Source organism: Rhinoraja longicauda, chromosome 6, assembly GCF_053455715.1.
Source record: "Rhinoraja longicauda isolate Sanriku21f chromosome 6, sRhiLon1.1, whole genome shotgun sequence".
Classification (NCBI taxonomy): domain Eukaryota; kingdom Metazoa; phylum Chordata; class Chondrichthyes; order Rajiformes; family Arhynchobatidae; genus Rhinoraja; species Rhinoraja longicauda.
This window is the reverse complement of record NC_135958.1, coordinates 2,193,142-2,210,476: the sequence shown is the minus strand read 5'-3', so window position 1 is coordinate 2,210,476 and position 17,335 is coordinate 2,193,142. Positions and strand designations below refer to the sequence as shown.

At 44.1% G+C, this 17,335-nt stretch overlaps 1 protein-coding gene across 1 annotated transcript in view; it reads left to right on the top strand.

The window, feature by feature from the left end:
* carmil2 (capping protein regulator and myosin 1 linker 2) overlaps nt 1-17,335 on the top strand; it is a 77,047-nt gene that overhangs the window by 22,062 nt on the left and 37,650 nt on the right. The window contains exons 8-18 of the mRNA XM_078400342.1: nt 587-681; nt 2,804-2,890; nt 4,015-4,124; nt 6,786-6,863; nt 8,396-8,472; nt 11,628-11,732; nt 14,088-14,157; nt 15,120-15,201; nt 15,277-15,373; nt 15,472-15,526; nt 17,063-17,235. Coding sequence (XP_078256468.1) covers nt 587-681; nt 2,804-2,890; nt 4,015-4,124; nt 6,786-6,863; nt 8,396-8,472; nt 11,628-11,732; nt 14,088-14,157; nt 15,120-15,201; nt 15,277-15,373; nt 15,472-15,526; nt 17,063-17,235 — 1,029 coding nt within the window. The remainder of the gene's footprint in view (nt 1-586; nt 682-2,803; nt 2,891-4,014; nt 4,125-6,785; nt 6,864-8,395; nt 8,473-11,627; nt 11,733-14,087; nt 14,158-15,119; nt 15,202-15,276; nt 15,374-15,471; nt 15,527-17,062; nt 17,236-17,335) is intronic.

Below are 17,335 nucleotides of genomic sequence, written 5' to 3'. Positions count from 1 at the left end.
AACCATAGAAAATAGGTGCAGGAGGAGGCCATTTGGCCCTTCGAGCCAGCACCGCCAGTCATTGTGATCATCCACAATCATCCCCAATCAATAACCCATGCCTGCCCTCTCCCCATATCCCTTGATTCCACTAGCCCCCAGAGCTCTATCTAACTGTCTTTTAAATTTATCCAGTGAATTGGCCTCCACCGCCCTCTGTGCCAGAGAATTCCACAAATTCACAACTCTCTGGGTGAAAAAGTTTCATCTCACCTCAGTTTTAAATGGCCTCCCCTTTATTCTTAGACTGTGGCCCCTGGTTCTGAACTCCCCCAACATTGGGAACATTTTCCCTGCATCTAGCTTGTCCAGTCCCTTTTGTAGTGTATACGCTGATCTTCCCTCTATTTTATTCTGCAGGATTTTTATGTTTTGTATTCTGTGCGTACCTGTGAGTGCGTACTTTTCCTTTGTGTTCGAGCAGTGGTATCAATCCATGAAAAACTAAGAGAACCGTGTTGGCCGGGGTTATGGAATCTGAAGTTCTGTGTGGATGTATATTAAAACTTTGATCTGTGTGTACATCGTATGTGCTCTACTGTTTCAGTGATGCTGCACAGAAAATAGCTCAGGCCCTGGAAGAGAATGTGAATCCTGCACTTCACACAATAAATCTATCCAGCAACCAACTGGAGGACAGAGGTAATGATCAGATTTTGCTTAGTTCAAGTTCCTTGATATAATTGACACAAGGAGCTGCAGATGCTGGTTTACAAAAAAGGACAACAGTACAAATTGGAAAAGACATAAATCAACGAAAGACACATAGTACTGGAGTGATTCAGTGGGTCAGGCAGCATCTGTGGAGAACATGGATAGGTGACCTTTTGGGTCACAACCCTTTTGTACAAAATGTTAACCAAGTTGACCTTGTCTGCTGCAGTGGAATCTGAAGAATCTTTCATAAATTCCCTTTTTAAGTTGTTTCCTTGATATTCTGTCCCATCAAACACCACCTACTTTTATGCTCTAAGACCTCTAGTCTCTCTCACCAGAGCCCCAGTCCCAGTTTAAAAAATAACTGCTAGTGGAACTCAGCAGGCCAGGCAGGATCTGTGGAGGGAACTGGACAGACGACATTTCGGGTCAAGACCCTTCTTCACACTGATGGCAGCCTCTTGTTCAGCATCTGTGGTCTCCTTTGGCACCAGTTCCTCTACTCTCTCTTTAAGCCGAAAGACCCCATTTTCCCGCACACTCACACTATCCTACACACACTAGGGACAATTTACAATGATACCAAGCCAATTAACCTACAAACGTGAACGTCTTTGGAGTGTGGGAGGAAACCGAAGAAAACCCACGCAGGTCACGGGGAGAACGTACAAACTCCGTACAGACAACACCTGTAGTCAGGATGGAACCCGGGTCTCTCGCGCTGTGAGGCAGCAGCTCTACCCGCTGCACCACCACACGGTCTTTGGATTATCAGAGGTTTGGAAAATCTGGTTTCAGCATGTCTGAAAAATTGTGATGCTTTCTTTCAAAAGTTGTTAACAGACTTCATCTGATATAATTGACATGCCTCGTTAATTTAAACATCAGAGGTTAGTGAAGTAAGTTATTACTGTTCGTGAATGCACGGTTGAATTTAAATGGTTAAAATCAGTTGCAATTGAAGAGGTTATGATTTTGTTAATTTGATGAAGGGTTTTGCAAGCAGGCAAAAGCCCATATATATATTTTTAAAGCCTGGATACAATTAAAATAAGAAAAGTAGCTAATTGAATTGATTCTTCCTCAATTCATTGATACTGCATCTCAGTTGTTGAAAATGCAATGTGTTTTAGTAGCAAAACAGGTTTCTGAAACAAAGTAGAGAACATACAAGGAACTGCAGATGCTGGGTTATACAAAAAGTGGCACAAAGTGCTGGAGTAACTCAGCGGGTCAGGCAGCATCTCTGGAGAACATGGATAGGTGACGTTTCACAGAGTGCTGGAGTAACTCAGCGGGTCAGGAAGCAAGCATCTCTGGAGAACGTGGGTAGATGACGTTTCACAGAGTGCTGGAATAACTCGATTTATTTACAAAATACTGGAATAACTCAGCAGGTCTGGCAGCATCTCTGGAGAGCGTGGACATTTGACGTTTCACAGTGCTGGAGTAACTCAGCAGGTCTGGCAGCATCTCTGGAGAACATGGACAGGTGACGTTTCACAGTGCTGGAGTAACTCAGCAGGTCTGGCAGCATCTCTGGAGAACATGGACATTTGACGTTTCACAGTGCTGGAGTAACTCAGCGGGTCAGGCAGCATCTCTGGAGAACGTGGACAGGTGACGTTTCGGTTCAGAACATTTTTCATAATGGTTTTCGTGTCGGGACACTTCTTCAAACCCTTCTGAAGAAAGGTCCTGATCCAAAACGGCACTATGTATGTTCTCCAGAGATGCTGTCTGACCCATGGAGTTACTCCAGGACTTTGTGTCTTTTCCTGAAACAAAGTACTGTTCCTGCAACTGATGAGATAAGGGACTGGACACATACAATTCAGTTCCACTCCGGAACGTGGCAAGAACAAACATGGGCTTAGACATTTCCTAATGTAAAGAGGAGAAGGAGTGGGGGAGAGAGCAAAATAAACGAGCCATTATCCAGTGAACTTGCAATTAGGAATGAAATTTTGAGAAGGGATCAAAAAGGCTCTTTAATTATCTTGCATTGAGATGGTGTGTGAAAGGGGTCGGTAATATGAAAATGATGTGAAAATGTAAACACAAAGACAAACTGAACAATGATATGATAACAGCTGTCTTTCAACAGGAGTGTCAGCGCTGAGTCAGCAGTTTGAAAAGCTCAGCAAAGGGCTGAAGTTCATCAACCTCTCCAGGACATCACTGACTGCAAAGGGTAAGTCTTGGCCAAGTCACCGAGCTCAACTCTTACACGGACCAACTTATGCATTAGATAATTATCCCAAAATAAATTATTCTCCTCCACACATCAGAGAGTGGCATTATATTACAGGGAATGCTCGTGATGAGGGAAATATAGGCTGCCTTAAATCTGGTCTGGATCTGCAACATGAAACAGTACAGCACAGGAACAGGCCCTTCAGCCTGCGTTGTCTGTGCCAAACACGATGCCAACATCAACTCTTACCTGCCTTATGAACGTTGTCCATAACCCTCCATTCCCTGCAGATCCATGTGCCTATCCAAAAGTCTTTTAAATGCCAGGGTCCTATCTCCCTCAACCCTGCATGGTGTGTTTGATTGACCATCCATGTAATGGATTGACTGACACATCGACGAATAGATTGAAGAAGCACAAAACAAGGCTGCAAAAAAGAATGTGGTGAGCAATCACAGAAACACTGGGTGTTAGAGTTAGATCCGGCATCAGGAATCCAAGAACCTGCATCAGAATAAAAGTATCAACTCATTTGGAAAAAAACCAGCTTGAAGGCTTTATTCATGAACCTGCCACTTGGGCCGAAACTTGGCTGTTAAAATGTTCATAAACTATCTAAATATCTTCACATAATTCTTTACTCTCATCGACCAGTAATGTGGTGGGGAATCACATTCTCCCTTCGACAGACGCTAGGATTGTATTTAACAAAGTCCTGCACAATCTTTGGTGGAAATTTGGGGAAATCCAAAATAAATGGGTTCCACGGTCATTTTTGGCTACCTGTACTCCTTCTGAAGTCAAGATTCAAGATTCAAGATTCCGTTTAATTGTCACATGTACCAAGTAAGGTAAAGTGAAATATGAATTACCATACAGCCATACAAAGCAAAAAGCAACAAGACACACAGCCACATAAAATAAAATGTAATATAAACATCCACCACAGCGGATTCCACATTCCTCACTGTGATGGAAGGTAATAAAGTTCAATCAGCTTCCTCTTTGTTCAGTCCAGTCTCTTCCTGCCAACCTCCATAGAAATGTTAAGTCTAGTGTCTCAGTGGTAATTACCCAGATATGTTGGCATTCCCTCTAACCTTTCACCTTGAACTTTACAGGTCTGAACTCTTTGGCTCAGTCATTCATTGCCAATGAAACGTTTGCATCCTCTCTTGTTCACCTGGATCTCTCTGGTAATCCCGGCATCTTAGCTGTTGAAGAGAACTGTGTAAGTTGATTAAAGTCATTTCATGTTTTGCAAAGCAAACACCAGTTTGAAATCTGAAGTGGTTAATTTTGGAATTCAGTTTCTGAATATTTTTATCCCATATTTGCTGTATTGAAACACCTTCATGGACCTATTTATACAAAGCATTTGTTCAGGCCGATACACCAACTACATGTTATTTGTATAATCCTAGACAGCCAACTACACAAAAGATATTTTTGGATGCACTCCCAGTTTTGGCTTTTAAATATTAAAAACCACTGCTTCTCATTAGTGAAAATTATCACGTTTACAAAGCAGTTCAGATTTCCACACATATTTTAGTTATCTGTTTAAAAGTTAGAAGGAATGCATGTTTACCTCACGCAGCAGTGTAAATAGACAAACACAGAAAGTAACACATCTCATTAACTTCATAATTATTTCAATGGCTAATAACTGAACAAAACCCCACCTTCTGGAGATACTTTTCTCATTTTCCAGACAGAATTTATTAAAAAATATATAGATTGTAACATTGATTCAAACATAATGTGCATTGTGATGGGCTTTGCTCTTTGAGTAGAGTCGTCGAGTTATGCAACATGTTTCTAGGTGCTTCTGCCCACCTTGAACATGCTGACCAAGTTGGCAACCTTGGCTTATCCCTTTTGCCCTCTGTTGGGTAATATTCTAAACCCTTCCTACCCATATATCTACACAAATCACTTTTGAAAATAGAGTGTCTTTTGAGAAAGGAACAAGCATCTAACACACTCTTTTCCCTGTTTGTTTTTTGTAGATTTTTAAAAAAATGTTTAATAAAATTTTGTTTAAAATAATTTGTGTACCATTTGGAATATCCATTCCCTTTTCGATCAGAATAAAGCAGAGTTTTAACATTTTTAATTGCTGAAAAGCAAAGCATATTTCCAACAAGTCCAAGTTTTAAACTGCAAATACAGTTTACTAAATCAATAAGTCTTTTCAACAGTTCGATCATTTTGCATGTTTTATGTTGCTGTTTAACAGGTCGTGGTAAGTAGTAATTGTACTGTATAACTTTAGATGGACTGGGTTTACATTGTGGGAATGAACCATGATAAAAGATCTGGTACTCTTTAGATCACGACTGTTTTATTTCAGATTTTTGACATTTTATTAAGTATTTTACTTTTGGAAAAGGTCAGAAAATGCTGAAAATACAGGCAGTCCCTGTGGAGCGAAAACAGTGAACATTTCAAGTCAGGAAAAAAATTAGAGTTAAAACTAAGTTTTAAGGAGTAGCTAAAGGAGGAGAGGAGAACAGAACAATTAAAGGGGAGGTCCACATTAGAGTGGAATATGGGAGAGAATAGAGAGATCTCTCACGCCTTCCACGGTGAAGAAGGTCCTTTTAGTCTTCCCTTCATTCACATTCTCTGAATCCTCAGACTTTTATTACCCAATGTTCTACTTCTCTTGAAAACTAGTTTGCCTGAAATGTTCATTTTCTTTCCCCTGAACAAATGTTGCCTAAAAATGTATAAATGACAAGTATTTATCCGCATTTCCTCTGTTTGCATTTCACATTTCAAGACCAGCAGTAATTTATTTTTGTTCCTGGACTTGTACGTTAATGAAACTTTCTCATGCTCTGTTTAATTATCTTTAATTTTCTCTTCATTAGAAAAGAGGTGAGTGAATGCTTTGCTTTAGAAGTGTGTAGTGAGTTGCAAATGTCCGTAAGCAGAGAGCAAGTATACTCATCTAGGGACTGAAAGCCAAGTTGCCTAACTGGCTTGTCATTTACCCTTATAAACTACCAAAACTTGTTAGATAATTGCTCATTCGCCATTAGTTCCCTTCAACCAAATGGAATTAATTGCTTTAAAAACCAACACGTGGCATTGATGTGAATGAACTCCCCAAGCAGTAAGGGTCTCTACTTGGGCCACTCAGGTACAATATTATCACAAGCTGCCAACTCACATTTACTTTGTATCTGAACTTGGACAACAGCACCTGGAAACAGTTAATAACATCATAAGATATAGGAGCAGAATTAGTCCATCGGCCCATCGAGTCTGCTCTGCCATTCAGTCATGGCTGATCTATTTATTACTCTCAACTCCATGGGAACTCCAACTCTTGCCTTCTCCCCGTAACTTTTGACGCCCTTACTAATCAAGAACCTAGCAATCTCCACTTTAAAAATACCCAATGACTTGGCCTCCACTGCCATCCATGGCAATGAATGCAACAGATTCACAACCCTCTGGCTAAAGAAATTCTTTCTAATCTCCATTCTAAAGCTACATCCTTTTATTCTGAGGCTGTGCCCTCTAGTCCTAGACTTTCCCACTAGTGGAAACATCCTCTCCACATCTCATGCTGACTTTCTCAGTAGCTCCACTGTTGCTGTCGGTAGCTGGGTTGGTGGGACATTTAATTTGGCACCAGGATGTTCCATCATTGTTCCTGGCTTTGAACTGGCACTGGGAACTTTGCCCTTGCACGTCCAGCCATGTCGAACAATGCTTTTAGTCTTTTTGTTAGGCAAAATAGAAATACAAATAATAGCTTATTACTTTCAGAGATTCGGGTGTCTGATTAAATATTTGCTTTTTTGAGCATGAAACGGGTATTTCATGTGAAATGTTTAAAGATGTGATTTTTTTAAAAAATTGCTTTCTGTGTCAGAATTTCTATGCCTTCCTTGCCCGTCCAAATGCACTGACTCACCTGGATCTTGCTGGGACCGACTGTGCGCTGGATTCTGTAAGTACCACCTTCTCTTTGTTCCTCTACCTGATGTACTTCTTACCTTCCCAGAACTACAACCAAGTCATTGTGAATCCTCTGCATCAAAATCTTCTGGATCAGCCTACCGTTGTGTGTGGGGGGGGGGGGGGGGGGGGACCTGGTAAAACCCACGATGGGATTTGACCAGCAGGTTATTGATGAGCAAGTGTGGCTTGATGGCATTGTCGATGACACCTTGCTGATGACATAGAAACATAGAAATATAGAAAATAGGTGCAGGAGTAGGCCATTCGGCTCTTCAAGCCTGCACCGCCATTCAATATCATCATCATCATCATCATATATATACAGCCGGAAACAGGCCTTTTCGGCCCTCCAAGTCCGTGCCGCCCAGTGATCCCCGCACATTAACACTATCCTACACCCACTAGGGACAATTTTTACATTTACCCAGCCAATTAACCTACATACCTGTACATCTTTGGAGTGTGGGAGGAAACCGAAGATCTCGGAGAAAACCCACGCAAGTCACGGGGAGAACGTACAAACTCCTTACAGTGCAGCACCCGTAGTCAGGATCGAACCTGAGTCTCCGGCGCTGCATTCGCTGTAAAGCAGCAACTCTACCACTGCGCTACCGTGCCGCTGATCATGGCTGATCATACAACTCAGTATCCCGTACCTGCCTTCTCTCCATACCCCCTGATCCCTTTAGCCACAAGGGCAACATCTAACTCCCTTATAAATATAGCCAATGAACTGGCCTCAACTACCCTCTGTGGCAGAGAATTCCACAGATTCACCACTCTCTGTGTGAAAAAAAACGTTCTCATCTCGGTCCTAAAAGACTTCCCCCTTATCCTTAAACTGTGACCCCTTGTTCTGGACTTCCCCAACATCGGGAACAATCTTCCTGCATCTAGCCTGTCCAACCCCTTAAGAATTTTGTAAGTTTCTATAAGATCCCCCCTCAATCTTCTAAATTCCAGCGAGTACAAGCCGAGTCTATCCAGTCTTTCTTCATATGAAAGTCCCGCTTCCCTTTGGAACGTCTGATGCTGATACACAACTGATGTATTTGCCAGGATGCAGCAATGATGTGTGCACAGTTGCTTTGTAAAGCTGGTAGTGAATGAACTTAATGCGAGCTACAGTGTGGACGGCCCCATGATATAGTTCCTGGGTATCCTCAGTTTATTGGTATCTGTGGGAAAGATTCCCTCACAAAGAGCACACTTTTTTTGGTGTAGGAAGGAACTGCAGACGCTGGTTTAAACTGAAGATAGACACAAAAAGCTGGAGTAACTCAGCGGGACAGGCAGCATCTGTGCAGAGAAGGAATGGGTGACGTTTCGGCTCCAGAGACGGGTCTCGACCCAAAACGTCACCCATTCCTTCTCTCCAGAGATGCTGCCTGTCCCGCTGAGTTACTCCAGCTTTTTGTGGCTAATTACACTTTTGGGAATGGTTTTGTTAACAATAAGTTGCTATTGGTTGTGATATTATTCTGGGGCTCTGCACCTGACTTTCTGTTTTCTCCACCGTAGCTTTTTGGAGCATTGAACCGTGGCTGTTGTGTGCACCTGGCCTCTCTCATTCTCAACCGAAATGTAACTTCCCACAAGTAAGTAAATAAAATGAAGTGAAGTCAGTTGGAAGAAAGCATTTGTTACTGACATGATGCCTTTAGCAATGTGGGGACTTACCAAAATGCTTCACCACCTTTTTTTTAAATTTCAAAAATAAACTTGATTTGTAAAAAATATACGCAATACATTAAAATAGTGCATGGCTTTTTCTATATTTGTAATGTTGTTTGGTCTACACATTCATGGTGTTACTGGATCCATACATTGGGAGTACGGGAAGGAACTGCAGGTGCTTGTTTACACCGAAGATAGACGCAAAATGCTGGAGTAACTCAAAGGGGCAGGCAGAAGGGTCTCGACCCAAAACATCACCCATTCCTTCTCTCCAGAGATGCTGCCTGCCCCGCTGAGTTACTCCAGCATTTTGTGTCTGTCTTCATACATTGGTTGTGTTCACACATTTTATGTGCAGAGGACAATTGCCAGTTCCATAACCTCCTGGGATGATACCAACATCAGCTACCTCAAAGTTTACTCCATCAATGTCCAGTGGCAGAAGGACCCTAGACTGCAGTCTTAACTGGAGGTGCCAACTATAGCACTCCCAAATACAGGACAAGGTGACGTCACCACCCCGCGCCCCACGTGACCTCACCCAGCCAGCGGCCACATGCTCCCGCTCCACCAAGGCCAGTCGCCCGGGCCGGGAGGCGGGTTGCTACGCAACCTTCGCTAGGCGGCGCCCGGGCCTCCGGGTCTACACTGTCCAGAAGATAGGCACAGATTTTAACCAGCATCTGCAGTTTTTTTTCCTATTACACTGTCTGGGCCTACAGCGCCCACCAGGCCTAATATGGGACAAGGGCGGTCCTGTATGGGACAAGCCAATTTAGCCCAAAATACGGGATGTCCCGGCTAATACAGGACAGTTAGCAACCCTAGTCTTAACCCACAAAGCCTTTAGGTTGGCTGCACCGAGCTTCGGTGTGTCTCTCAGCTCATGCTCCTACAGGAGGAATGCGCCAGTCTGCAGTGTTCCCTTAAGGACATCTCGTTCTACTGGAGACCAACCAGCTGATGATCATCACTGAGTTGACGATCTTCCAGTAGCATGATATCTATCCCAGTAGGCAACCACCCACGAATCAGAGAGTTCTCTGTTACGCCTCCACTCGGGATGAACCACGACAAGACATTACCATTTTCATGTATAGTTGCTATTGTGAGAAGGGTTGCAACCAATTCCCACAGAGTAATCTCCCACCAGAGCTACTGTAATGTCCAAGTAATTGGCTTTGGTAACATTGACTGAGGGATACATATTGACTTGGACATCAGGAACAGTTCCTCTTTGAAATAGTCCTGTGAGATCTGGTACATTCAGTTTAAATTTTGCAAACAGGATTTGGTTTGTGTTTCACTTAGAAACAATTTGTCGACAAATATTTCAACTCCCAAGCTGATTTAGTTTGGTTTAGCTTAGAGATACAGCATAGAAACAGGCCCTTCGGCCTACCGAGTCTGCACCAACCAGTAATCCCTGCACACTGGCATTATCCTACACACACCAGGGACAATTTACAATTTTTACCAAGCCAATTAGCCAACAATCTTGTACGTCTTTGGAGTGTGGGGGGGAAACCGGAGATCCAGGAGAAAGCCCACGCAGGTCACGGGGAGAACGTACAAACTCCATACGGAGAGCACCCATAGTCGGGATCGAACCCGGGTCTCTGGCGCTGTAAGACAGCAATTCTACCGCTGCACCACCGTGCCGCCCTGAAGTTGTTTCAGTGACACACCAACTCTCACCTCCAGCCACACCAAGATTAGTAAATCCCTGTTCACAGGCTTACAATCCCCACCCCAGACTTGCACAAGTACAACTCAGTCCCCGGCTTTCAGATTCATGAAGTCAGAAAGTCGCAACCACGGTGAACGTAGCATTGTTTTGGTCCTGTGGGGCAGCAGATTTAGATCTGCAAGGTGAAAGCTGGATGGAAACGGGGGACCAAGCTCATGTAAATAGAGGAGAAATGAGCGTATGAGCTGTAATTCATTTGTATGCACTGAGTAAAACTGTTTGGGTGGTGAATCTAATGTGAAATGGTGACCTTTAAAAATTGTCAGCCATTACTTCCTCCTGTTAGTTCAGAGCAAGTTAGAATACCCACCTTTTGATTTTCATCGAGCCATTTGATTTGATTTGATTTAGAGATACAGCGCGGAAACAGGCCCTTCGGCCCACCGGGTCCACGCCGCCCAGCGATCCCCGCACATTAACACTATCCTACACACCCTAGGGACAATTTTTACATTTACCCAGCCAATTAACCTACATACCTGTACGTCTTCGGAGTGTGGGAGGAAACCGAAGATCTCGGACAAAACCCACGCAGGTCACGGGGAGAACGTACAAACTCCGTACAGACGGCACCCGTAGTCAGGATCGAACCTGAGTCTCCGGTGCTGCATTAGCTGTAAGGCAGCAACTCTACCGCTGTGCCACCCTGCCGCCATTTGGTTCTGAACCTGGTTATACTCACTCCCTGTTTTCGTCCAAGTTTCATTGTATTTGGTTGTTTTGGTGTCCCAAGGCAAGCTGAAAATCTGCCCTGGTCTCTCTGGTTAGATTTAAGTCATAGAGTCATACGCATGGAAGGAGGCCGTCCGGCCCAACTTGCCCATGATGACCAGGATGCCCCATCTACACTAATCCCACCTACCCGCGTTTGGCCCATGTGCCTCCAAACCTTTCCAATCCATGTACCTGTAAAATATCTGAAGAAAGGTCTCCACCTGAAACATCACCCATCCCTTCTCTCCAGGGATGCTGCCCGTCCCGCTGAGTTACTCCAGCATTTTGTGTCTATCTTTGGTGTAAACCAGCATCTGCAGTTCCTTCCAACACAAATGTCTTTTAAATGTTGTTATAGTTCCTGCCTCAACTACCTCCTTTGGCAGCTTGTTCCGTACACCCGCCACTCTCTGTGTGAAAATGTTGCACCTCGGGTTCCTGTTAAATCTTTCCCCTCTCACCTGAAACCTGTGTCCCCTGGTTCTTGGTTCCCCTTCCCTGGATAAAAGATTCTGTGCATTCACCCTATTTATCTCCTTCATCTGCCCCAATTGTTTTTAATATTCACACATATCTTTCTGGTTATAGATTTTGCAATGTCATCTCTTGCAGGAAAGCAAAGGAAATCCCTTCTTCGATGAGGCAGTTCTTCAGCAACTGTTTATCCTTGAAGTTCATCATGCTATCTGGAATCAAGCTGCCAATGGAAGCAGTAAGGTACACAGGAGACCAGTGAATCTTTTGTAATGTGAACTTATAATCAATGTCCAGGTCATCCCAAGGATGATCAATAATTTTGATGAACATGATGATGGCAGCACAGTAAGGTAACACAGCGGTGCAATGTTCTCAGGCAGTACACTGAGCGGCTGAAGACAGACACAAAATGCTGGAGTAACTCAGCGGGTCAGGCAGCATCTCTGGAGAAAAGGAATAGGTTTTGTTTCAGGTTGAGAACCTTCTTCGGATTGAGAGTCAGGGGAGAGGGAAACTAGAGGCATGAAAAGGTTCAGAACAAATCAGAGCCAGCACCAATGACCAAGAAAAGGTGGAGCCCACAATGGTCCATTGTTGGCTGTGGAAGAGGTGATAACGAAGGGATGCGAACAGTGGAACTAGAAGGACAACTAGGGTGGGCAGGGGCGGAGAGAGAAGGAATGCAGGGGTTACTTGAAATTAGAGAAATCAACATTCATGCCATGTGGGAAGGAACTGCAGATGCTGGTTTATACCAAAGATAGATACAAAATGCTGGAGTAACTCAGCGGGACAGGCAGCATCTCTGGAGAGAAGGAATGGGTGATGTTTTGGGTCGAGACCCTTCTTCAGACTGATGTCAGGGTAGTGGGAGGTACATAGATAAGGACGCACCTCCCAGGTCACGGGGAGAACGTACAAACTCCGCACAGACAGCACCTGTAGCTAGGATTGAACCCGGGTCTCTGGCGCTGTGAGGCAGCAACTCTACCGAGTTTGTGCATTCTCCCTGTGACCATTTGGGCGGCTTCATTCACCTTGCATGTCCCACAGAGTGAGTTGGTTGTCAGGTTAATGTGTCGCTGTGCATTGCCCTTGCATGTGGATGAATGAGAGGACTGGAGGAATCTGACACTGATCAGTTTACATATTTTCAGACGCCTTTTGTTCCCCATTTTCTCAATGTCTGGTTCTATTCAAAACAGGTCAGCTTTAGGCATGTAGGTTTACAAAAATGTTATGCAAAAAAACAGACAAGGTAACTGATTCTGACCATTGATCGGTGCCCAGGGTATCTGTACACAAGCTGTGAATGGTGTTTTAATGCCACCACATTGTTTTAATAATTTTCAAATAATACTGAGAATCTACTTCCCTCTCAGTGTAATCATCCTGACTTTCAGATTTCTTCTGTCAGAAAATATGTTTGCGGAGTCACCAGTACCAGTACTGAATTAGTCATTCATAGAAAACTCACTAAAGTTACTTGTTATGTAGGAAAATAACTGCAGATGCTGGTACAAATCGAAGGTATCACAAATTGCTGGAGTAACTCAGCAGGTCAGGCAGCTTCTAGGAGAGAGGGAATGGGTGACGTTTCGGGTCGAGACCCTTCATCAGACTGATGTCAGGGGGGGCGGGACATTCCTGTATTTGTAAACCTACAGATAGCACTGTTAAAAGACTTTTCACAACAATCTTAAATTCACAAAGCTTTTGAGAACATCCATTAAATTCTAGACCTTGAGTTTTGATGCTGACAAAACTCGAGGGTTTTTTCAAGGAAGTTACTCTGGCAAATGTATTGAGAAAGATGAAGTGAAATTGGTCTTTCCCAGCAGTGCCAGTTGGCTGAAGGTCACAGCAAGGAGACCCAGAGCTGGTTAATTGGCCTTTGTAAATCAGCCCTAGTGTTTAGTTTAGTTTAGAGATACAGCATGGAAACAGGCCCTTCAGCCCACCGGGTCCGTGCCGACCAGCGATCCCCGCACATTAACACTATCCCACACCCACTCGGGACAATTTACATTTACACCAAGCCAATTAAACTACAAACCTGTACGTCTTTGGAGTGTGGGAGGAAACCGAAGATCTTGCAGAAAAACCTCGCAGGTCACGGGGAGAACGTACAAACGCCGCACAAACCACCCCTAGTCGGGATCAAACCCGGGTCTCCGGCGCTGCTTTTGCTGTAAGGCAGCAACTCTACCGCTGCGCCACCGTGACCGGCCTAGTGTGCAGGGAACGGATGAGAAAATGTGATCATGTGATGGATGGGCGGTGTGGACTCAGGGGATGGGGGGGGGTTTGTTATTGATGCAAAGGTGGGAAGATTCCATCTCTCGAGAGCATGGCCTGTAATGGTTAGCCATGAGCCTGCTTTACTGGACAGCAGGTCCTTCACCACCCAGGTGAACCAGAGGCAGGTTGGACAGCATGTCCTGTAGTGCTGAGAACTACACAATAAAAAGGGCCATAAATGTGAAACCAAGCCAAGCCAAAGGCACTCATGAAGCCCTTGAGACAGCATTTGGTTCCCTCATTCATTGCTTGGCAATTTGCTTTGCTGATACTCTTTATTGTTCAACTCCACAGAGTGATTCTTCAAAGCTTGGCCTGCAACACTCGCATCTGTGATGTGCACCTGGACCTCAGCAGCTGTGAGGTGAGAAGCAGAGAGCCTTGTCTATCATCATGATGCAGCACAATCGTTCTCAATACTTTGTCATGTAAAGTCTTTCCAACATCTGCACTATTCATTCCCAATTCATAACTTTTATTTCAACGCATAGAAGTAAAAGAGAAACTCATGGGCATTAAAGCAAATGCTAAACTAGCCATCCTGTTTCATCTCAAAGGAAGTGGAGGCCAGGTGGATGAAGGTGAACATTGGCTTTCTAACAAAACAATAGAACTGGAATTTATTGCATGTTTATTAATAATCTGCAAAAGCAAACTGTGTAAATGTTTGGTTGGAGTAATATAAACGCTGTTTAATCAGCAGTGACAATCTTTTTATGTTACAACATGACTTTCTCTTGTGCAGCCTGCCACCAGGTTGGCAGGAAGCTAAAGCCATTATTACTACAATAGTGATGGAGGGCCTTCACCTGGGTGGCTCAGCGGCAGAGTTACTGCCTCACAGCGCCACAGACCCTGGGGTCCTTCCTGACCACGGGTGCTGTCTGTGCGGAGTTTGTACGTTCTCCCCGTGACAGCGTGGGCTTTCTCCGGGTGCTCCGGTTTCCTCCCACATTCCAAACACATGCAGGTTTGTCGGTTAATTGGCTTCGGTAAAATTGTAAATTGTCCCTAGTGTGAAGTATAGTTCTAGCGCAGTGGGGTGAGCGCTGGTCAACATGTACTCGGTGGGCCGAAGGGCCTGTTTCCATGCTGTGTCTTCCTGGAGTCTAAAATCTAAAAGCTGCCAAGCTTGGCAAACTTAATTTTATCGTGTTCCTGGGTGTGTAAGACTGATGAAGGGTCTCGACCCGAAACGTCACCCATTCCTTCTCTCCCAAGATGCTGCCTGACCCGCTGAGTTACTCCAGCGTTTTGTGTCTACCTTGTATGTCTATTGATGTGTGGTGCTTTAAAGGAGACTCTTCCCTTTGTCTTCTCGTGCAGTTGAGATCAGCTGGAGCTCAGCTGATCCAGGATCACATTGCCGATGTCAGCAGCATCCGTAGTCTGGATATCTCCGACAACGGTAGGCGACTTTCTTCAGATACACGCCGACCGACACAAAGGGTTGACGATACTTACTTCGTTTTCTGTCTTGCAGGGTTTGACTCGGACATGGTGACCTTGGTGTTGTCTCTCGGGAGAAGCAAATCCATCCGACACGTCTCACTCGGCAAAAACTTCAATATCAAGTCAAAGTAAGGACAGGCATCGTCACGTGTTTACCTCTCATTTTTTAAAGAAGGCTTACTGATCACATGAGTTAACGGTCTACGTTTCGTGCTAATACTTTCAGAGTCTTGGCTGATGTTCTTCACAGGATTGTCCAACTTATCCAGGATGAAGAATGTGTAAGTATTTTCACCTTTGGCTATTTTATCTGATAATAAAATTAAATTTTATTGGCTTTATCTTGCACTAAACGTTATTCACATTATTCCCGTTTTCATGGATCTGTACACTGTGGACGGCTCGATTCATCGATTCATCATGTATTGTCTTTCCGCTGACTGGTTGGCACACAACAAAAGCTTTTCACTGTACCTCGGTACACGTGACAATGAACTTAACTTGACTAAATAAAACTAGAAAATTGCAAGACAAGGGATCTTGGTGGAGGAAAACAAAACCTGACAAAAACAGACAGATCTTTTATGAGTTGTGGAAGTGAGAGACCTTGGTGAAAAGCAAGGAAAACGAGCAAGGCAGTCTGTTTGGTTTGGTTTGGTTTAGGGTAGAGATACAACGCGGAAACAGGCCCTTCAGCCACCGAGTCCGCGCCGACAAGCGGTCACCACGCACACTAACATTATCCTTCACACACTAGAGAAAATTTACAATTTTTCCAAAGCCAATTAACCTAGAAACCTGTACGTCTCAGGCTTGTGGGAAGAAACCAGAGCACCCGGAGAAAACCCATGCAGGTCACGGGGAGAACGTACAAACTCCAAACAGACAGCACCCATTGCCAGGATCAAACCTGGGTCTCTGGCGCTGTAAGGCAGAAACTCTACCGCTGTGCCACCGGGCAGTTTTACCACCTGTCCCCGGGTAACATAGGAGTTCTGTCCGTCAACCATCTGTCAGCTAAGTCCAACATGCCTGATTTTCTGTAGCAACCCATATACTATCACAAAAGGAAAGCCACTTTGGAAAAATAGTGGGGTCTTCAGTGAAAAATTCTAGTTGTGTGTTCACAATATCTTCCAACAAGATACTCGAGGGGTGGGAATTCTGTATATGGGGAAACCCAAATGAAACCGATTTGACAATTCACGTATCAAAATTATTTTGTTAGTTCCTGAGTTATTTCAAATTCTGACAGCTTGGAAATCAATTTTAGGAGCAATTTATAGACTAATGAAGAAAACAGTCAGGATTTGCTTGTTACAGTGATGTGGAACTCTTGGGAGTTGTGAGACAGGTCTTGCTGCTCAGATCTCTGCCACAGAAGGCAGTAGAGGCCAATTCACTGGATGAATTTAAAAGAGAGTTGGATAGAGCTCTAGGGGCTAGTGGAATCAAGGTATACGGGGAGAAGGCAGGCACGGGTTATGATGATTAGCCATGATCACAAGGAATGGTGGTGCTGGCTCGAAGGACCAAATGGCCTCCTCCTGCACCTATTTCCTATGTTTATTCCTCGCAGAGCAAATCTCCAAATCCCAGCAGGAGGAAGCACATGGACAAGAAGGCTCCTGGAAGTAACTCTTTCCTTTTGCCACAGAGTAAAACTAGTTGAACTACTCAACAGCCATTTGTTTCCCATTTTAGAGCTGAATTATGAATGGTGCGTGGAAATAAAGAAGGAGCAAGGAAGAAATTGTGGAAATTGCACATTTTACAAGGTAGTATTTAAAAAAAAAATCTATTTCTTTTCTTTCCAGCCTCTGCAATCACTGTCAATTGCTGATTCACGATTAAAGTCTGGAGCGAATATTCTCATTAATGCACTGGGCAACAACACGTGCTTGAAGGAAGTTGATATTAGTGGAAATGCCATGGGAGACATTGGAGCAAAGATGTTGGCCAAAGCTTTGCAGATCAATACTACCCTTGGGTAAGTGTTGATTCTCATGTAATATGAGTTAGCCCTCTTCACCAAGAGTTGACACCACATGGACCATTAACTGAGATTGGTACGAAATAGTTCTTCTGCA